At 38.7% G+C, this 22599-nt stretch overlaps 1 protein-coding gene across 2 annotated transcripts in view; it reads left to right on the top strand.

The window, feature by feature from the left end:
- The first annotated feature begins 3837 nt into the window (after positions 1 to 3837).
- MRTFA (myocardin related transcription factor A) overlaps positions 3838 to 22599 on the top strand; it is a 138025-nt gene continuing 119263 nt past the window's right edge. For both annotated transcript variants that reach the window (XM_074271782.1, XM_074271781.1), the window contains exons 1-2: positions 3838 to 3895; positions 10949 to 11209. In XM_074271782.1, the coding sequence (XP_074127883.1) occupies positions 3853 to 3895; positions 10949 to 11209 (304 nt within the window). In that variant the 5' untranslated portion in view covers positions 3838 to 3852. The remainder of the gene's footprint in view (positions 3896 to 10948; positions 11210 to 22599) is intronic.

Raw genomic sequence — 22599 nt, 5'->3', positions numbered from 1 at the left:
CATGTGTAGGCTCAGGAAATGCCAGTACAAAGAAATGACCAATCTTACTTGTAAGGAACTCAGTCTGATGGGAGAGACTGACTGATTGATCTATCTGTTTACACACCAATATATACAGAATAAATGCAAAATTAATAAGCACTATATGCACACACATAAGTGTATATACATGGATAAGTGAACGTGTGTGTGTGTGTGTGTGTGTGTGTGTGTGTATTGAGGGAGTTTGAGACCAAGTATCAGATGTTTGAGAAATCAGCTTTACAAGCATTTGTTAATAAGACATGGTTCTCAATTCTGAGGTTGCAAAACCAGACAAAAACACGGGTCCTCTCCTCATGCAGTGCACAGTCTAATTGGGGAGTTAACATCTAAACAACTCTCTTCCTGACCTCAGTATGCATTATCTGTGTCACATGTTCTGTGATTTAGAGCCAGAATCTTTTTCTTGCTGTCTTTGTTCCTCTGGACAAACTGACCCTTGGAGTGTTTTTCTTCCTTACCTCTGCCTCTTAGAATAGCTAGTCTCCTTCAAAGATCAATGCTAATGCTCCTTTCCAGATGACAGCTTCTCTGGTGTCCCCAGGATCTGCTGGTACCTTCCCTTTATTTGGCATATACTTGTATGTGTGTATACTGTAACCCTCCCCAAGACTATAACCTGCTTGCCAGCAGGCCTGTTTTGCCGAGTAGAATCTGACCCAGCCATCTTTCACTTGGTACAGGCTTGTATGGATTAAAGTTGGAAATGACTAGAGGTGCCTCCCACCAAGTGCTCCCTCCTTTAGGAAGTGACTTTTCTTCACCATCTCCCCCTCTTTAGGCTCCCTGTGAAGATGGCTTTTCCTGCAAAACATTTAATAATTAATTCCATTGTATATTGGTGAGATGCAGACAGGGATGGTGTTCATTTTTGTTTTTTGAACCACTGGGGCCTGGCATGTGATTGTCCTTTAATACATCTTTGTTGAATTGATTTATGTCATTTGAGTTCTTTCTAGCTTACTTTATAAAATCCTTAGTGGTAAGAGAAAACTATAGCCACTTAATTATATATATTTGTATACCTTTATAGAGGTTTAAAAGTATACTTTTCTAAATGCTTCTTGGGTCAGGCCAGAAGTTCTATAGAACTAAAAGAAATTTTACATATTTTCCAGAAACCACCACTTTGGAATGAGTTCAAGTTTGAACTTAGAAACATTCTTTGCTCAGTGCCTCTTCCAGTGCAAACCAGGTGATTGCAGAGATGAAATTTTGAAAAGATTCCATAATTCTGAAAAGATTGAATACCAGAGCTACCCACAGTTGAGAGGTGCTTTTTTTGAGAAGCAATTGGTTAGCCTTGTTGATTTTTTTTTTTTTTTTAAGCATCTTGTTCTATATATTGCAATAGTCAGTGAGAGTTAATCATGGACTTCTTAAGTGTCAATAAATAAGAAGTCTGTATTTTTGTAATAAATGAAATTTCTTATAATATTAAGAGAATTTCTGCATTGGTATAAATGGAAAGAAGTAGCTAAGTGGCATAGTGGGGAGAGAGCTGGCCCTTGAGTCAGGAAGATTTACCTTCCTAAGTTCAAATCTGACTTCAGACATTTTCTGTGTGACCCGGGCAAGTCACTTAACCCTGTTTGCCTTAGTTTTCTTATCTGTAAAATGAGTTGGAGAAGAAAGTGTCAAATCACTCCAGTATCTTTGCCAAGAAAACCCCAAATGGTTCATGAAGAGTCAGACATGACTGAAATGACTGAACAACTTGGACTTTGTAAACTTGTCAGGAGCAGAACCTGCCATATTTAAACTTCATCTCTCTTTCAACATCTGGCCAACGCTGTACATGCCAGTCTAATAAGGAGGCATGTAAAATGAATGGCTGTTGAAAATAGAAATTATTTTAGGAAATGAAAGTCAGGAAAATTAATTATGTATTTTACCATAGAATTAAGAAGGTCCCTGAGTTTAAAGTATGTAGATTGTACTGAATTAGATAACATTCCTTGGATCTTTTACTTACAAGGTGTAAGCATATTTCTCTTATGTTTAAGCTGAAAAGTATATAAAGAAATCTTCATTTTTAAGAAATGGGAGAATTTTTTAGAGAGAATGTTAAAAATTTTTAAATCAGTCGCTGTTTCATATGTCCTTAAACATTAATGTATCAGAGGAGAACATAGGTAATTAAAGACAAATATAAAGTGTGACAAAAGGGCGCTGAAATTTAGGATGAATACTAAAAAGACAGAAGGATATTTTGGAGCTTTATTTAGGGCAAGAAGATAAGAAAGGTAGGAATCCAGTTTGGAATGTTTATGAACTTATGACTGAAAAATGAATGAAGAAGCATTTGTTAAGGATGCAAATAGAAAAGTAGAAATAATCCTAACTCTAGAGGAGTCTTGCATTCTAATAAAAGAGACAACACGTGGGGTACAGATTGCTTCAGTATCATTTCCATGGACAAAATCCTATCTTCCTGATTGGCCAGGGTGAAGGTCTTGGGCCATAAGGACTCTCCTTCCTGGGGTGGCTAGAACTATGGCTGGAAGGCTCTGGCGTGCACAGGACTGGTACCCTGGGCCAAAGTCCAAGTGAAAGTAACGGTCAAGGCACTCAAAGTGATTGACTTGGCTGACAAGAGCTGCTTCCTGTTTCACCCTCTAAGTGCCCTGCTGCTTCAGTGAGACTGACTTGCCTCTCCTGTGGATGACAGGTGAGTGGTCCTTGATAGGGTTGTCTGTCCCCTTCTTCAGAGGAGCCTCAGAAAAAGCATTTAGAAAGTACTTCTGTGCATGAAGCATTGGGGATACAAATTGAAAAGCAAATCTATTTTCAGAGTGATTAGTGCAATTCATGGAGATATCCCAGATGGAGGTTCAGCTTCAAGTCCAATGGAAAAGCCCCAATGATCCTTAGGATACAGTGCCACAGTAGGGGCAGGGAAATGCCTTTTCTTGAGGGTCAAAGTCAAAATTGATAAAACTGTCCTGTTCTGATTGATATGAGGCCATTTCACAGTGCCTGTGAGCTTTTGGGCAGGTGGGGGCTGCAGCATGTGCAGAGGTAGTTGCCTGAGTCAAAGCTTCTCATGGATAAATTCTCTGGACAGTGGATATAGGAGTAAGCTGGGAGCCAGGCTGGGGATCTTGGGGACCCTTGAATTTACCTTTACCTTCCTATTGTTGGAATTGGTCTGAGGTTGATGTTGGTGGTAGGATGATAGGTGTTTTGGCAGAAGCTGTTCTCCAGGACATTGCCCATTGTGGGGTGAGCTGGAAGCAGGACTCGCATTGAGAACCGAGGCTCTTTCTGGGGCTCCTGGGCTCAGAAAGGAGATGGCGATTCTTTTAGCCTACCTGGCTTATGACTCACTCAAGGTACACCATACTTTGACCGAGCTTGCAGGAAGCTGGTAGTGGTGATAAAACTACTAAAACATAAAACTTCTAATTTGTCCAGAGTAAACAGTGATGTTCAGACTGTGTAGGAGAGGAGAAATTCTCAACTGAAATCAATATCTCAGGAAGTAAAAGCATAGGACCAGAGTACCCACTTGCCAGCAGCAAGCTTGTCATGTTACAGACATGTCACAGATGTGTTTGTTGACTGTGCTTACTGAGCACAGTGCCCCTGAAGGAATGAATTAATACAGGAGATGGTTTCTAGGACCCAGGAAGGATCTCTGATAGTGAGTGAGTCCAGTCTCCATGACTTCAAAATGGGCTAGAGCGCACTCCTTCCTTGCTCCAGCATTTTGCTTTCTCCCTTTTCACAAAGTTTTTCTCTCCCCCACAGTTGCTGGTGCTCCTCTCAATTGACTTGAATTTATTGTGCAGATATTTTTAACTGCTTATGTATACCTGTTTCCCTCTTATAGATTATAAACTTCTTGAAGGTAAGGACTATTTCATTTCTGTCTTTGATTCCCTGTTGCCTAGTATAGTGCCTGGGCACTTAAGAGATGTTTCTTAGATCATTACATACTTCAATTACATACTTCAACAACAATATTGTATGATGATCAATTCTGATGGATGTGGCCCTCTCCAACAATGAGATGAACCAAATCAGTTCCATTAGAGCAGTAATGAACTGAACCAGCTACACCCAGGGAAAGAACTCTGGGAGATGACTATGAACCACTACATAGAATTCCCAGTCCCTCTATTTTTGTCCGCCTGCATTTCTGATTTCCTTCACAGGCTAATTGTACACTGTTTCAAAGTCCAATTCTTTTTGTACAACAAAACAACTGTATGGATGGATATATATATATATATATATATATATATATATATATATATATATATATATATATATATATATTATACTTAACTTATACTTTAACATATTTAACATGTATTGGTCAATCTGCCATCTGAGGGAGAGGATAGGGGGAAGGAGGGGAAAAGTTGAAACAAAAGGTTTGGCAATTGTCAATGCTGAAAAATTACCCATGCATATATCTTGTAAATAAAAAGCTATAATAAAAAAAAAAAGTAATGTATGAAGATTATATATAAGAAACAAATAAGTATGCATATATAAAATAATGCATTTAATGTATACAATAATAAACAGATGTTTCTTGGTTGGTTTAGGTGGGCTTTAAAATTAAAGAGGAAAAAGTGAGAGGAGTGAGGGAAGTTATTTCAGGCATGGGGAATGGGGTAGTGGTAGAAAAGCTCAGTAATGGGCTTGGGTTTAGGTTAGTAAATGGGGTTGGGGGGCAGGGGATTGATCATTACAGAAGGCAACATGAGTTTGAACTTTACTCACAAGGCAGCAGGGAGCCACTGAAGAATTTTGAGCAGAGGAGTGATGTTACTTGTAAGGAGGGTTAGTCTGGTAGCTCTGCAAAGGATCTGCAGCTACCTGCCTGGTGGCTGGAAGGTAGGAAGACTTGGAGGTAGGAAGAACGTACCTTTTCATGTCAAAGGGAATCAGATGAAAGAAATGTTAAGTTCCAAGTTAATTCATATTGCTTGAATTTAAAAGGCTAGAGAGACTGAATAAATGGTAGAACTCAATTAAAAAGAGCCAAGTCAGAAGCAGAGGGGAAGCAAGTGGTCTGAAGGCCTTGTTGAGGTCAGACTTTGTCACTGAAGTCTAAGCTGAGTGAATCCAGTATTTGCTAATTGTTCCGTCTTAGAACTGGAGACCCTCTCTGGGCAGGTAGTGAGCTCCCCTTACTGAAGCCTGCAATAAATTTACTTGGTAGGTTCAAAGGGAAGGAAATCCCCACTCTGACTTTTCACCTCAGTCAAGGAGCCCCCAGCTCACCCCTAGAGTGCTCCCCTGCTAAAGTTGCTTGTGTATTTAGTTAGAGAAATAGAGGAAATAAGGCTGGGGCTTATGGAAGCTACACTGACTTGTGATCCATAGAGTCAGAACAGACACTCAAGAGCCTGCACACTCTGAACCTGGTTCTCAGTTCTTACAAAATAGAAATAGTTTTTCGTTTTGTTTTGTTTTAAAGCAAGATGTCTATTACCAATGCTCAAAATATTTAATCGACTTCTAGATATGTATTGACTCTGGGTCTCTGCAAAGGAGGAGTATTTCTTTCAGATTATATTTGGAAGGGAGTTCAGCTTGGGAAATCTAATGACTTGCTGCCTCTGGCAGTGGAAAATAGGGCTCTCCTTCAAATAGTCCATTGTCAGAAGAATAACTAAACTGGTTTATTGTGAACAAAGCCTTACCTTTAAGTGTCCACCCCCTCCCCCAATTGCTGCTGTCTTCATCTCAGTTCCAGCTTGTCATAACAAGTTTCTCATTCCAAACTAGTATAGTCAAAAAAGAGAGAGAGAGAAAGAAATCTCCTTTTTGTTTATGTTTATTCCAAATTGAGCAGAGTCTTCAGTGGCTAGCTTTTTTCATCTGTTCCTTTCCTTCCTGCTCTGTATATACTTTTTTTACTGTATGGGTGAAAATTACCTCAGAAAGGATTGCTCCTACCTTTTTTTCCTGCTGCTCCCACTTATATATTGCACATTAGAGCTGGAGGAAGTTTCATGACTATGATGAACTGGACATATCCTGTGGCTCTCACTGGACCAATCAATGCAGTCCTTTTCTTCCTTCCTAACTGATAGCCTTATCACACTTATCACAAAAAGCTTTCTCTTCTCTTTAACCTTCCCATACTTCCCCCCTCTCCTTCTGGCTCAGCCCAGGTCCTATTTTACTGAGAAAAATGGGGCTTCTTCATCTCTCTCATCTTTAATTCAGAAGCCTATGACATCATCCCTCGTTCTTTCTTCCTTTTTCCCTGCTTCTGACAATCAGGTAGCTTTTCTTGACATCCCAGCCCTTGCTATGTGCCTTTGATCCCATATCTCTTCTGCCTTCATAAGCAGAATGAAATGTCAAAAATCTCCTCTGGTTCCCTAATCTTCAATCTGTCCCTCTGCTGAGTGGTTTCCTCCTTTTCAAACATGCCCAAGTTTGCCAGATAGAAACTGCCCCTGGACTGTATGTAAAATTCCAGAAAGCTATCATTATGTGATATATCTCTCCTTCCTTTCTTAACTACTTCCTGTGTCTATTTTTCCTTTTACTCACTTCTTGACTTTATATAATCTCGTTTTTGACATCACTTAAGTGAAATAACTTTCTCAACCCTAAAAGTGCTTATGATCTTTTAGTTGTAAAATCTAACTCCAACATCTTTTCTTAGCCCTCATATGCAAAATTTTCGACCTGTTAACTTCATTTGATACTGTTGACTATCCTCTCTTTTGGATATTCTCACTCTCTTTGTCTTTAAGTTTTCTTCCAATTAATAAGCATTTACAGTATTTCTCTGCCCTTTTGTCCCCCTCTCCCATTGAAAAAAAGAAAAAAGAAAAACAAAACCCTTGTAAGAAATATGCATCTTTAAAAAAAAATTAATGCTATTTATTTACCAGATATATGCATGGGTAATTTTACAACATTGACAATTGCCAAACCTTTTGTTCTAATTTTTCCCCTCCTTCCCCCGCCCAGATGGCAGGTTGACAATACATGTTCAATATATTAAAGTATAAATTAAATACAATATATGTATACATGACCAAAAAGTTGTTTTGCTGTCCAAAAAGAATCGGACTTTGAGTTATTGTACAATTAGCCTGTGAAGGAAATCCAAAATATATGCACCTTTTTAAAAACTTTTTTTTTTTTTTTTAACGAACAAAAATTCTTTTTTCCTTTCTCTCATTGAAAAATCAAATAAAATCCTTGCAACAAATTTGCATAGTTAAGCAAAATAAACTCCTACATTGGCCATATCCAAAAGATATATGTTTCAGTCTACATCCTGAGTCCATCCTTCAGGCAGGAACTGACTAGTATTCCCCCCCCCCCCCCCCCCAAGGCTGGGGTTAAGTGACTTGCCCAGGGTCACACAGCTAGGAAATGTTAAGTGTCTGAGACCAGATTTGAACTTGGGTCCTCCTGAATTCAAGGCTGGTGCTCTATTCACTGCGCCACCTAGCTGCCCCCTGACTAGTATTTTTTTTTTAAATTATAATAGTAAATCATTACTTTAATGAATGTTTGTTTTTCCCTCTTTATATAAAAGAGTGTGTTGAGAAAAAAGAAGTATGCTCAGTACCAACATTCTACGTTTGCTGAAGACTTATTGCTTCCTGCTTTCTCTTCTCTTTCTTTCTCCAAGTGTCCAATCACAAGTTCTTATCCTTTCTGTCCTTAGAATCTCCTTTTCACATCTACCTTGTTTCCCCACTGAGTGAAACAGATTTCTGTAGCTGATTCTGTGCCTGGTATATTCTTCCCTAGTTCTGATAAAAGTGAGATTTAAATGTCACCTAATTCCTTCGATTTCTCCTTTTTTGTTTATATAAATTTCTGTAACATTCCTAGGCCTATTCAATTAGATTCTTATCAACCCCACCATATAGATATAGATATAGATATAGATATAGATATAGATATAGATATATAGATATAGATATATATAGATATATGTAGTTTATCCTTATTTAGTCCATTATGATTGGTCATTTATGGTGACTTTTTTATATCTCTCATGACTTCTCTGTTCTTCAAAATTTCTATTTATCTCAACTTTTTTCATTAGGAATCATTGGAAGAATTTTATTTTATTAAGGATTCATTTTTCTTCTTCTATAAATATACTTAGCTTTGATAGGTGAGTTATCCTTCACCTTCTGAAATACCATGTTCTAAACTCTTTATTCTTTTGTATCAGTGGTACCTAAATTGTATGATTCTGACTGAATCGTAGATACTTGAATTCTTTTCTTCTGACTGTTGCAGTAGTTTTCCTTTGACCTGAATGTGATAAATTTTGGCAGTGATGTTTCTGCAAGTTTATATTGTGAAGTTACTTTCAGATGATGACCAGTGGATTCTTTCTATTTATACTTAGTCCTCTGGTTCTAAGAGGTCTGGGCAATTTTCTTTGAAGATTTCTTGAAATGATGTGTGGACCCTTTTTTGGTCATGGCATTATTTTTTCCTCCTTGATCTGTTTTCCAGGTTAGTTGTTTTTTTATTACAAATATCTTATATTTTCTTCGATATTTTTCTAGCCTCTTGACTTTATTTTAATATTTCTTGTTGTCTTGTGAAGTTATTGATTTTCAGGTCGCTTATTGATTGGGTAAGGTTTTGTATCTCTTGTGCCAAACTTAATTTTTTTTTTTCAAATTTTTCTGCCAAAGCTCTCATTTCTTCTCTAATTTCTCTCATGTGCTCTTATGTCACTTATAAAACATTTGAAAACTATTTAAAAAAAACACTCCAAAACAAAACTCTTCTTTCATCTCTTCCAGGAATTCTAGTTGAGCTTGTGACTAAACTGTTTTTTCTCTTGAGACTGTTTATAGATGCCTAGGAGTCATTTTCTTCTGCTCCTCTCATTAAAATGGTTCCTTATAGTAGAATTTTTGTTTTGTTTTGTTTTGTTTTTTCTCTTCTCACCTACTTCCTGACTTCAGACTTGATGTTAGGACTGGACTCGACACTTCTGGAAGGAAGACCTGGTCTTCTTTTATTGCTTTCTTGAGATACTAGGGATTATGTTTTTCCAGGGCTTCAGGGATAGCTCACATTTGAGATTAGAAAGCATTCAGTGCTCACAATGGGATCAGATCCTGAGCAGAGTCTAATTGCTGTCCTGGTCCAAGCTCTCCAGCTTTTTGATCTGGGTTTTTATCAGAGCAATCATATATTGTTGCTAGTTTCTGTCCTTATCATCTGGGAAGTTCTCTGGTTCAGAGAGACCCTTCTTAGTATCCCATTTGGAGCCTTCTCATCTAGTAAGATTGCCATTGAAGTACCCTAGACCTCACTGAGATCAGAGAGCTCCTCTTTGCCTGTATTACAATCTGGGGTACAGGGACATACTTTTGTCCTAGTATCCTAGGCCCTAGTGTCAGCCAACTTCTCTTATCTCTCTATGATGACCTGAACCAGACAGAAGACTCATTTTCTGTATTTCTCCATCAGGATTTGATTTGGTACATCTTCTAGATCTGTTTGGAGGAGTTGTAGAAAGAACCTCAGCATTATTGCTTTCTTCTCTATATTGATTCTACCCCCTCAGCCTTATTTTCCATTGATGTTGTTCCATCTTCTTGGAACATTCATTCTATCCTTGTCTTTCCTAAATTTTACTTCTTAGAATCCTGCCTGTTCTTCAAAACATAGCTCAAAATTTCCTTCCTCAAGCCCCCATAGTATTCTTACCTTTCAATGATAATTTATTCTGTCATTTAGAATAGGATCTGCTTTATCAGATTATAAGTTCTTGATTATATGTTTTACTCATTTTATTCATCTCCTTATTTCTTTTAGTGTCTAGTGCAATGTTTTGCACTCAGGTGTTTAATAGAATTAACATTAAAAGTGAATTGCAAAATATTTTTTAAATGAATGAATGAAAAACATTATATTACTTTAAGACAACCAATGGGAATAAAATTAGAAAAAATAATAAGAAACAGTTCCTTCCCTAAAGTAGCACCTACTCTAATTGGAGAAGACAAAAATATTAAAAGACCAACATTGGACAGATGGAAAGGCCTGGATGCAAATGACAAGGGGTGGTGGTCCTTCATCTCAGGAGAAGACTTTGCAGTTTTTAATTACCAGTTTTGTTTTCTGTTCCTTCTGGGCTTCCCTGATGGGGTCTGGCCAGCAGGGCAGAGAGAGGCCACAGATGAGGATGTACATTATTCCATTGCTCAGGGTTGTTTAGAGGCGGAGCTGAAGGAAGATAGGGGAAAGGAGGCCCTCTGGCCTTAATCCTGCTATTAAAAGTATGTCCCATTGCTTGAACTAACCAGTAATAATTTATTTCTAAGTACAGGTGTTACCAAACAAGTTTTGTGGTCCAGCTTTATTATTTTAATAGATGAGGAAACTGAAGCTTCAGTGATTTGCTCAAGGTTACAGTGGGAAGAAGTGGCAGAGGAGAGGTTTGAATTTCAAATATTTCACACACACACACACACACACACACACACACACACACACACGCCTGCCTTACCCTGAATAGACTGAGCAAATAAACAAATGTTTAAGAGGTTCTTCTCAATAGGTTAATGCTTTTTAAGACAAATACCATCTTGGCCTATTCTTGTCTTCACAGAAAACATCAAAGAAAATTTCATTTCAACCCAAATTGAATTGCCAAAAATTTTAATAGGTATAGTTTAGAATGATGAATCATTTCATAGTCGAGAGTCATTTCCAAACTTGATTGACCAATTCTGGTGTTTAAGATTAATGAGATACCTAACTTCTGTCTTCAGGCAACATTTGTTTTTATCTGTTGTTTTGCTTTCAGTCTTCTGTATTTTCCATCTCTCTTTGTTATGAGATCCATCAATAAATTAAGAACCCCAGAATATTAAGCTGATGATCTGGAAAGAGTTGAACATCTGAACTTTGTTTTTCATTTGGTTTCCAGGTTGCCATCACAAAAGCCAAAGTGGATTTCTCCAGTGTGGTGTGCCTGCCCCTTCCGTCGTTGCTGTAAATGGCCTGGACGGAGGAGGGGCTGGCGACAATGATGACGAACCAGTGCTGGTGGCCCTGGCTGCGGCACCAAGCCCCCAGAGTGAAGCTGTTGCTAATGAGCTTCAGGAACTTTCCCTCCAGCCTGAGCTGACCCTAAACCTCCATCCTGGCAGGAATCCCAACCTGCCTCCACTCAGTGAGCGGAAGAATGGTGAGTAGAAAGATAGTCCTGTTGCTTTTTGGTGGCATTTGCTCAGTTAGCCTTCTTGTCACGGGAGCACAAATTTGGAGGTGGAAGAGACTTTAGACACAGAAGGGATTTAGAGATTATAGGGATGCAGACTAGAAATGAGAAGGATCATAAAGAGCCTAGGCACATAGAATTGAAAGATGTCAGAAATTTAGCTGACCCTGTGGGCCCATAAAGTTATATTAGAGTTCTTAATGCTTTTTGTGTCATGGACTCCCATGGCTGAATGGTAACACACACATATGAACCTCTTCTCAGAATAAATATTTTTTTAAATTCATAATGAAAAGAAATGCTATCTTTTGGTTAGAAAATAAAGAAGCGTACACACTTTTTTGCCCCATCATGAATCTCTTGAAATCTGTCTGAGGAGCCTAAATTAAGTACTTTGGGATTAGAGATTATATAGGATTATAGGATGTATTTTTTAAAAAGTTGTTTTATTGATATCTTTTCTTTTTAACATCATATCCACTTTTAGATGTACCCCCCAATCCTTCACTTGTAACAAAGTGAAAAGATGAAAGAAAAACAATAGTTGTAAGTTTTGCTTGGTAGCTTATGTGGTATTGCATACTTCTCCTGTTAAAAGAGAGAGCTACATTTTCTTTTCACTAGTGCCAAACTTGGCATTATAACTCCATAGCATTCATTTGTGTACTTTATTGTTCTTGTATTACTTTGTTGCAATCATAGTATAGATTTTTTCCTTGGTCCTGTTGACTTTACTCGGTATCCATTCATCTAAGTCTTACCATACTTTTTTTTTTTTTTTATTAATTTTTATAATTATAACATTTTCTTTGGCAGTACATATGCATAGGTAATTGTTTTTTTTACAACATTATCCCTTGTACTCCCTTCTGTTCCGAGTTTTTCCCCTCCTTCTTTCCACCCCCTCCCCTGGATGGTGGGCATTCCCATACATATTAAATATCTTATAGTATATCTTAAGTACAATATATATGTGCAGAACCGAATTTTGTTGTTGTTGTTGTTGCAAAGGAAGGATTGTATTCACAAGGTAAAAATAATCTGGGAAGAGAAACAAAACAAAAACAAAAACAAAAAAAAACAATGCTCACAGTTTACACTCATTTCCCAGTGTTCCTTTTCTGGATGTAGCTGATTCTGTCCATCATTGATCAATTGGAATTGGATTAGCTCTTCTCTATGTTGAAGATATCCACTTCCATCAGAATACATCCTCATACAGTATCATTGTTGAAGTGTATAATGATCTTCTGGTTCTGCTCGTTTCACTTAGCATCAGTTGATGTAAGTCTCTCCAAGCCTCTCTGTATTCCTCCTGTTGGTCATTTCTTACAGAACAATAATATTCCATAATATTCATATACCATAATTTACCCAACCATTCTCCAATTGATGGACATCCATTCATCTTCCAGTTTCTAGCCACTATGAAAAGGGCTGCCACAAACATTTTGGCACTTACAGGTCCCTTTCCCTTCTTTAGTATTTCCTTGGGATATAAGCCCAGGAGTAGCACTGCTGGGTCAAAGGGTATGCACATTTTGATAACTTTTTGGGCATAATTCCAGATTGCTCTCTAGAATGGTTGGATTCTTTCACAACTCCACCAATAATGCATCAGTGTCCCAGTTTTCACACAGCCCCTCCAACATTCATCATTATTTGTTCCTGTCATCTTAGCCAATCTGACAGGTGTGTAATGATATGTCTTAATTTGCATTTCTCTGATCAATAGTGATTTGGAACACTCTTTCATATGAGTGGAAATTGTTTTAATTTCATCATCTGAAAATTGTCTGTTCATATCCTTTGACCATTTATCAATTGGAGAATGGCTTGATTTCTTATAAATTAAAGTCAATTCTCTGTATATTTTGGAGATGAGGCCTTTATCAGAACCTTTAACTGTAAAAATGTTTTCCCAATTTGTTACTTCCCTTCTAATCTTGTTTGCATTAGTTTTGTTTGTGCAGAAACTTTTTAATTTGGTATAATCAAAATTTTCTATTTTGTGATCAATAATGGTCTCTAGTTCTCCCTTGGACACAAACTCCTTCCTCCTCCACAAGTCTGAGAGGTAAATCATCCCATGTTCCTCCAATTTATTTATGATTTCGTTCTTTATGCCTAAATCTTGGACCCATTTTGATCTAATCTTAGTATGTGGTGTTAAATGTGGGTCCATGCCTAGTTTCTGCCATACTAATTTCCAGTTTTCCCAGCAGTTTTTGTCAAATAATGAATTCTTATCCCAAAATTTGGGATCTTTGAGTTTGTCAAACACTAGATTGCTATTTTTATTCACTATCTTGCCCTGTGAACCTGACCTATGCCACTGATCAACTAGTCTACTTCTTAGCCAATACCAAATGGTTTTGGTGACTGTTGCTTTATAATACAGTTCTAGATCAGGTGCAGCTAGACTATCTTCACTTAATTTTTTTTTCATTACTTCCCTTGAAATTCTCGACCTTTTGTTGTTCCATATGAATTCTGTTGTTATTTTTTCTAGGTTATTAAAATAGTTTCTTGGGAGTCTGATTGGTATAGCACTAAATAAATAGATTAGTTTAGGGAGTATTGTCATCTTAATTATATTCGCTCGGCCTATCCAAGAGCACTGAATGTCTTTCCAATTATTTAAATCTGACTTTATTTTTGTGGCAAGTGTTTTGTAATTTTGCTCATATAATTCCTGACTCTCCTTTGGTAGATATATTCCCAAATATTTTATACTATTGACTGTTATTTTGAATGGAATTTCTCTTTGTATCTCTTGCAGTCTTACCATACTTTTCAGAATTCCTCTATTTTTCAACAGTGTAATAATATTCCATTATATCCATGTATCCCAGTTTATTTGGTTATTTCCCAATCAGTATCTACTTTATTTTTTTAAAATTTTAATTTCTTATCACAAACTTGACAAATGCCAAGAAACATGAAAATTTTCTTATGCAAAAGAAAAAAACAGAAAAAAAGATTGCAAATGACAACTGAATGCTATCTCCAGTTTGATTTTTTTTTAAGCTTTGTTAAACTTAATATATGATTGTTCTAGCTTTGTCCTGCTTATCCATTTCTCTTTCTCAACTTTCTGATTTTTGTTTGTTTAATAACCACCAAAAAAAGTGTTGCTCAATTTTTTTCCACGTGGGACTTTTTGTTCTGCCTTTGACCTTCTGGGGGTATGTTCCTAATGATAAGATGTAGAGGTCAAAGAGCTTTTCTTTTGCTTAATTCCAGTCCAGAACTAGTGGGTCATTTCATAGCTCCTAACTTTATTCCTATTTCCCCTTTATTTCCATCTCTTTGTCAGTTTGCAGTTTGTATTTCTGCTGTTGTTGATTTGAAGTAGTCTTCATAGATGTGCATAGGTTTAATTTCTTTTAAGAACCGTTCATTCCTTGACCAGTTGTTCATTGGGGAATGAATTTTGGTCCTATATATTTGTGTCCATTTCCTGTATGGGGAATTTTAGATATAGTTTTGATTTCAGATCCTTTTTTTTTTTTTTTTTTAAGAGATATTTGACACAAAGTGCCCCTGCCCCCCAAATCAACAATTTCCCTTTTGATCTGAGGAACAATCATTGCTTTTGTTTTAGTAGACCAGATGTGGTTGACATGAAAGCGCTTCAATTTTATGTAATTCAAATGATCTGGTTTTATCTTTTGTGATCTTATCTGCTCTTAGAGGATTTAGAGTATTCACAGGACATGCTGAGGGCTAGAAGGGATTTTGGCAGTTTTTGGATCCTGGGCATTTGAGTGTGACTTGACCCAGTCCAAGCCCCTTATTTCACACATGAGGAAACTTATGAATGAAAGGATTTGCTTCAGGTTAGTCGAATAGAAAGAGGAGGAAAGAGGTCCAATGACTCCACTCTCACTGAACCTTTAATAAAACTTTCACATGGAACAGCTAGTTGATGCAGTAGATATAGTACTGGCCCGGTGGTTAGGAGGATCTGAGTTCAAATTTGGCCTTAGACACTTAACACTTACTAGCTATGTGATCCTGGGCAGGTTACTTATCTCTTAGTTACCTTGCCAAAAAAAAAAAAAAAAGTTTCACATCATTTTATAATGAATAGTTCAGTTTTCTTTAAAAGACTCAGGCCTGTGGCATTTCAGACACTGTTGTATGTGCTGGGAGTACAAAAAAAGGCAAGAGAATCTGAGGTCAGTGGCAGAGGGAATGCTGGAAGAGTGGACAGGGCTGGGAGACTGAGGGGAAGTGGAGGTGAGTAAGAGGAGCACTGTGGGCCTGGAGGAGAGCCAAGGAAAGGAGATCAGGATGGAGAGGCGGAGTATCTGGGGCCCAGAGTGTACATAAGGAGGCTGGAGAGTGAGAAGGCTCAGGCTTGGAGGATCCCCAAGGTGATGCTTCTTACAGGAGAGAGGCAGCTTCTGGGCTCGAGGAGGGGCCAGACTTCCACAGCCAACCGAGGAGAGACCGCCCAAATGAGGGCCAGCCCTGCAGGAGTTAGGATGGGGAGGTAAAGCAGCTTGTGTCTGGGGCACAGCAGCGTCAGAAGAGATCAGGGCAGAAGAGAGGTGCAGTGATGTTGCTGGTTTTGAAGCTCTGCATGCCAGGCTCTTTAAGTATTGGCAGATTTAGTCTCTTGCTGTCCAAGGGACTCTCAAAAGTCTTCTCCAGCACCCCAGTTAGAAAGCATCACTTCTGTGGTGCTTAGCTTTCTTTATTGTCCAACACTCACAGTCATACATTTCTACTGGAAAAGCATAGCTTTGACTCCATGTACCTTCCATGTTTGGTCCTAACTTGCTTTTTTGGCCTGTGGTCAGGTTCCTCAGTAAATAAGTAAGATGATCTGGTTTTTCCATTTCTTTGAGGACTTGACACATTTTGGTGTGATCCACATAGTCAAAGGCTTTAGGGTGGTCAGAGAAGCAGAAGTTGGTGTTTTGTTTTTGTTTTTTGCAATTCCTTTACTTTCTCCATAATCCTGTGAATGTTGGCAATTTGGTCTCTGGTTCCTCTGCCTCTTTGAAAAACCAGCCTGCTCTTCTGGTAATTCTTGGTTCACATGTTTTTAAGCCCAGCTTGCAGAATCTTAAGCATAAGCTTGCTGCTATGGTATGGTATTTTGTGTGGTATATGTGGTAATTTGAACATTCCTTGGCCTTGCCCTTTAGGGTTGGGATAAAAATTATTTTTTCTAATCCAGTGGCCACTAATGGAGTGTATCATTTGGGATTTTAAATAACCAGCTGGAATTCTGTCACGTACTAGCCTTATTGTTAGCAATGCTTATAAGACCCACTTGACTTCATTGTTCAGGATGTCTGGTTCCAGATCAGTAGCCACACTGTCCTAGTTACTGGTGGGTTTAAGATTTTTTTTGTATAGTTCTTTTGTGTATTTTTGCCATCTGTTCTGCTTCTGTTGAAGCCTTATCTTTTTGAAGAGATCTCTTATCTTTCCTAGACTGTTGTTTATTTCAGTTTCTTTGCATTGCCCATTTGAGAAAATCTTCTAATCTCTCCTTGCTATTCTCTGGAATTCTGCCTTCAGTTAGGCATATCTTTCCACTTCTCTTTTTCCTTTTCCCTTTTCTTTTTTCCTCAGTTATTTGTAAAGCCTCATTAGACAGCCATTTTGTTTTCTTGCTTTTCTTTTTCCTTTTAGATGTTTTTTTTTTTTTTTTATTGCTGCAGCTTGTATAATATTGTAGATTTCTGTTCACAATTTGTCAGGTACTCTATTACATCTAAACCCTTCAATCTATTCATTACCTTTACTTTATATTCATGAGGGTTGCTATTTAGGTCATACTTATATAACTGATGATTTCCCCTACCTTCTTCAATTTAAATCTTTTGGAAATAATGGAAGGATAACTTCATAACGATTATTTGGCATTTTGAGAGATGAAGACCCTGAGAATTTTCTGTTTCTTAATCGGAAACTATAGTATATTCTTAGGAAACTGAAAATGATCATTGTTCTTAATACTATTATGGAGCCCTCTTGTCTGAAATTTGAGAGATTGGCCATGGTACTCAGAAATAATTCTTTATTTCTTCTCCAAAATAATTGAATTGTATGCAGAATAAAGAACTCTGACTTAAGAAATAGTTTTGTGTAAATATCTTACATAGAGAACTTCTCCTTTCCCTCAAGAGATGCCACTTAATAATAGTTGAAAGTTTGACCCAAAGTACACCAGGGTATATGTGAGCTAGGGCTGAGTTCCTTAACTTTCTTTGTGTTCTGAGTCTCTTTCACAGAATCATATTTTTGAATACATCAAATAAAATTGGATTGTGAAGGAAATCCATCATTTTCAAATATAGTTATCAAAATGTTTTTTAAAAATACCCCAACAACCCATGTTCACACACTTCAGGTTAAGAACCCCTAGGTGCCTAGATGTGGAAATTGGAGTTCTAAAAGAATGATATGAGCTCTAATATCATCAAAGATATAAAAAAGTCCCAAAGAGTTAGATACTTGTGGTCATAATTTTATGGCTTTGTCATTTTTTTTTGTCCCTAGAAGTTTGCAGAAATGACTGTCTCTATATGTCTGGGGCAAAGAACAGCTCACCTGAAACTCTCTGCAGTTTTCTGCGTTAGATGAGTTTTGACAGCTTGGAGTCATTAATTGGGCCACAGGACATTGAAAGGGGCCTACAGCCTGGCATGTCTTGCAGAAGTTGTCTTCTAGTTTGCATAACACGAGGTCTTTGGGGGAAGAGACCCAACTTGTTAGAACCTGATGCATTTCCATATGATTAGATTTCACTAGAATTGTAAACAATGAATTTGCTGGTAAGCTTGGGAATGTGTTTATCACAAATGAACATGAGAATGAGATGGTATTTTAGCCATCTGTAGCCCTAGGGAGACCAAAAAAGCATGTGTTGCTTCAGTCTGTACCTGTGTTTGCAGTGCTGAGCACTAGAGTTAAGTCATTAGAGTTATGGACAACACCCAGATATTCAGGACTAGGGCAGTATAGGTCTCATCCCGGCTCTCCATTGCATGGCCTTCTGTCTTGTCTTTATACTTAAGTGTTAGCAGTGAAACAGCCTTTTTATTTATTAGCAGCAAAATGATAGGGTGAGTGGAAAAAAAGAAAATCTGATTTTTAGATCTAGGATAAGGTTTGGTGGTAGAAGTAAACAAGAAATAAGCAAGAAAGCCTTAATTGAGAATTTTTATCATTTGTGCATTTTATGCTTCCTGTTTCACAGTTTGAGAGAGACAGACAGAGAGGAGAAGAGAGAGAAAGAGATCTTACTCAATAGCCTCCATCTAGGACCATTTTGTCTTTGAAATGTGTTTCTGTGGGATAGTGGACAGGGATGAGGGTAGTGACTGTCCTCAAAGTCCCCCCAACACATTCTGATGTTGGACTATGTGACTATCAAGTGGAAAATGCAACATAGAGAAGCTTTCTTTGTCTCCTGACGGACACTTGTTCCTCGTGTGTCTCTGACACCACTCTGAAGAACTGGGTGATGGGTTATACCATCATTGGGGACTATGAAGTTGGCATCTTCTCCCAGATGCATGTCTGACTACATTGAATCAGCATGGCCCAGTTGGGGAGCAGGGTATGAGCATTTATAGAGCTCTGACTGTGTATCAGGCACTGTGCTGAGCCTTAGAAGGTAGATGCTGTTCTATTATAACCCCTATTTTTATGGATGAGGAAACCGATTATATGACTTGCCCAGGGTCGCACATAGCTAGTAATTGGGTCCAGATTTGAGTTCCTGTCTTCTTAAGTATATTTATCTCTGGACACTATGGCGCCACCTCATGGATGGAAGGCTGGTTGTGGAGTCAGAAAGGCCTGGATGCAAGTCCTCTGACTGACCTGTACTGGCTCTGAGACTCTGCAGGTCACTGCAGATGTGAGTGGACAGTTCTCCAAGAATCTATGGTACAGCAATGTCTTGATGTGCATCAGTGCCTGGAATCAGTGGAATCACAGGCCTCTCTCCCCAAATGTTCAGAGGGTTTCCAGCAGGCAGGTAAGAGAACATCAGGGCCCCCAGAATATCTGTTTTTATGGCAGAAGACCATGTTGTTTTAGCTTGTGGTTATTGCTAGACAGGACTTAGCTTTTTCCTTTTGGATCTTACCATTGACAATCCATTCTGTCTGAGAAGAAGCAGGGTAGTGGTATGGAAAGCACTTGAATTCAAGTTGTGACTGTGACAGTCCCTGTCCTGTGCGCCTCACAGGGCTCTTAGAAAGATCCCAGGAGAATATCTATAAAGTGCTGTTTAACCATAAGGCATTATTATAAATCAAAGTCTTTACTGGTCAATACCTAGAATAATGATGCTTCGTATCTCTTCCCTTGTGGTCATTTGAATCTCTTAAGTCACCTGTAGGTAAGATTGCCTTGAGATAAAAGGACCCATTTTTTTAGCAAGTCAGGAGGCTGTGGTTAAAACTATCAAAACCTGAAACCCAGGGGTTTGCATTTCATTGGGAATTTTTTCATACAGTAAAACTTGGTTTGATAATCTGCTGCTTGGGGATTAAGAATGATCCATGCAAGTCCTTTGCTAAAGATTACTGGTAGTTAAAGACATGGAAGTTATTGAGATCATCAAGGGAGAATGTAGAGAGACAGAGAAGGAAGAAGGCTGAGGGCAGAACTTAGGATGGAGAGAAAGAGCCAGGAAAGTAGACTTCAGACAGGCTGTTGAGACCAGGAGGAGGAGAAGCAGGAAAGAGGTGTAGCCTAAAACTTAAGAGAAGAGGCCTTTTTAGTGGGGTAAATCAGTTAACAACATCAGAGACTACAGAGAAGTTCAGAAGACTGAAGACTGAGTAAAGACTGATCAGATTTGACAGTGAAAAGGTCATTGGTAACTTTGGGGAGGCAGTCACAAAGATTTTCTGAAGAGTCTCCCTCTGTACCAGGCACTGGCCTAAGCTTTGGAAATACAAAGGAAAGGAAACCCATAGGCTGATGGGAGAGACCACATGGAGATAACTATGTTTAAACAAACTACGGACAGGATAAATCTGTGGTGGTCTCAAAGGAAAGGCACTAAGACTGAGGAAGACTGGGAATGGTTTCTGCAGAAGGTGGGACTTTAGCAGAGCCTCATGGAGCCAAGGAAGCCAAGAAGCTGAAGCTAAGAAAGAGACTGTTGCAGACATGGGAGATGTCAGTAAGAAGATTGAGAGGGGAGGGATGGAGGTAGATATTATAGAATCACCCAATCCTTGGATGGAAGAAAGGTGCAAAAAGACAGACAAATAGGAAGATGTGAAAGTATGAAATGCTTTAAAACCTAAGTCAGGATTTTGTAGGCATGAGGGAGGCACTGGAGTGTGTGTGTGTGTGTGTGTGTGTGTGTGTGTGTGTGTGTGTGTGTGTGTGTGTGTGTGTGTGTGAAGGATGAATGCGAGCCGCTGAGGACGTTTATGCAGCCCCAATGGGTTATGGTAAATGGGCTGAGGGGCGGAGACAGAGTATGAGCTTTTGTTTTTACTATAGTCTGGCCCTCCAACAGTCTGAGGGACAGTGAACTGGCCCCCTATTTAAAAAGTTTGAGGAGCACTGATCTAGAAAGAAGAGAATATCCAAGAGAAGAAAAGGATCAGATGTAGCAGAGACTGCTGAGAGCTTAAGAGGGGTGAGGACTGAGAAAAAAAAAATCATTAGACTTGTTCATTAAGAGATTATTGGTAACTTTGAAGGATGGTTTCTGTTGAATGATGAAGTTGTGAGCTTGGCTGCAGAGAATTCCTCTGAGAGGAAGAGGACTGAGCTGTGAAGAACATGAAGATAAAGGACTGCAGCTAGTGGAGGTGGAGGGAACATGGGAGGGTCTTGGAGGATAAGGAAGATGTGGGCTGTTTGTGAGCAGTAGGTAAGAAGCCAGTAGACAGGGAGAGATGAAAGATTAATGAGAGAAAGGGATATGGGATTGAGTTGAGTGAAGTCAGCAGCCAGTTTGCAGCAAAGGGTTGGCAGGAGTGTAAGTTGTAGCAGAGAAGAATGTGTAACAGAGCTTTTGCTAGGAGTTTTGTCTGTGAAAGGAAAGAAAGATATGGGACAATAACTTGAGTTGTAGGATCTAGTGAAGGAGATGCTTTGTTTTTTGTTTGTTTTTTAAAGAAAGTTGTTCAGTCATTTCATTTGTGTCTGATTCTTTGTGACCCTATTGGGAGTGTTCTTGGCAGAGCTACTGCAGTGGTTTGCCCTTTCCTTTTCTAGCTCATTTGACGTATGAGGAAACTGAGGCAAACAAGGTAAAGGGGCTTGCCCTGCCAGAGTCACATAGCTAGTATCTGAGGCCAGATTTGAATTTTGGTCTTCCTGACTTCAGGCCTACTGATCTATCCACTGGACCACCTAGTCAGGGAGACCTATATATATAATAATTGAAGGGACTGGCAAATTACAGTTTGAACAGTTTGAAAATTAGAGGGGGCTGATTGTCTGGACAGTTTGCTAGAAAAGATGAGAAAAGGATGGATCAACTGAATAGGCAAAAAGGATTGGAAAGTATCTACTAAGGACTAGACCTTTGTGCTAGATCCTAGGGTTACAAACATGAAAATGATCCTAATTGTGAATACATTTTGATAAAAATGAATACTTGGTCACATATATTCTTTTTCTTATTATATAGATTATATAGATGCAAGAGGCACTATCTTTAACAGGGCAGGTTTAGACTGTGGAAAGCACTACTGTTGGACTGAGGGAAAGAAACTTATTAGTAAGAGGCAGTAGAACTTCCTCCTTTTCTCAGTCTGTTAATTTACACTTCTTTGTTCAGAGAAAACGGACCAAATGTCTGTTTCAGCTGAAAACCCATCATATAGCTCATTGTACATCCTGCAGGGACAAAGTGATGAGTCAGCCTTCTCTGAGCACTGAGGAGGGGGCTGGTGAGGGGGCTGCCAGGGGGGGCAGTGAGAATATTGCTGGAGAAAGTCTTGGCTCCAGGGAGCTTTTAGCCCATGTTGGCTACTGCTCCATCTCTTGTTGATTCACTCCCACAGTTCTAAAAAGAGCTTTCCTGATTTCTCTTAAATAGTACATTCTTGGAGGGGGGACAAGCAGAGGAGGGAAGAATCTCTCCTCTCATTTGAGTCCCTGAGGAATTTCCCCCCAGAAATCTGTGTGAACTTTTCCCTTTGGCAGAACAGATTGGGGGCCTTGCATCTTCTGAGCCCTTTATCTCAGGATCTCCATTACTGCTGTTCATTTGTCTGTGGTTGGGTTAACCTTCTGATGTCTCTTTTGCAATCATTTCTCTGGCATTGAGGCATTCACCAAAAATTGAGTTGTGGTGTGTTGTGAAGATAAGGTAGACTCCTGACAGTATAGGATACATATTGGCA

The sequence above is a fragment of the Sminthopsis crassicaudata genome, chromosome 5, assembly GCF_048593235.1.
Source record: "Sminthopsis crassicaudata isolate SCR6 chromosome 5, ASM4859323v1, whole genome shotgun sequence".
NCBI lineage: Eukaryota > Metazoa > Chordata > Mammalia > Dasyuromorphia > Dasyuridae > Sminthopsis > Sminthopsis crassicaudata.
The sequence above is the reverse complement of the archived record's forward strand: the minus strand, read 5'-3'. Positions and strand labels throughout refer to the sequence as shown.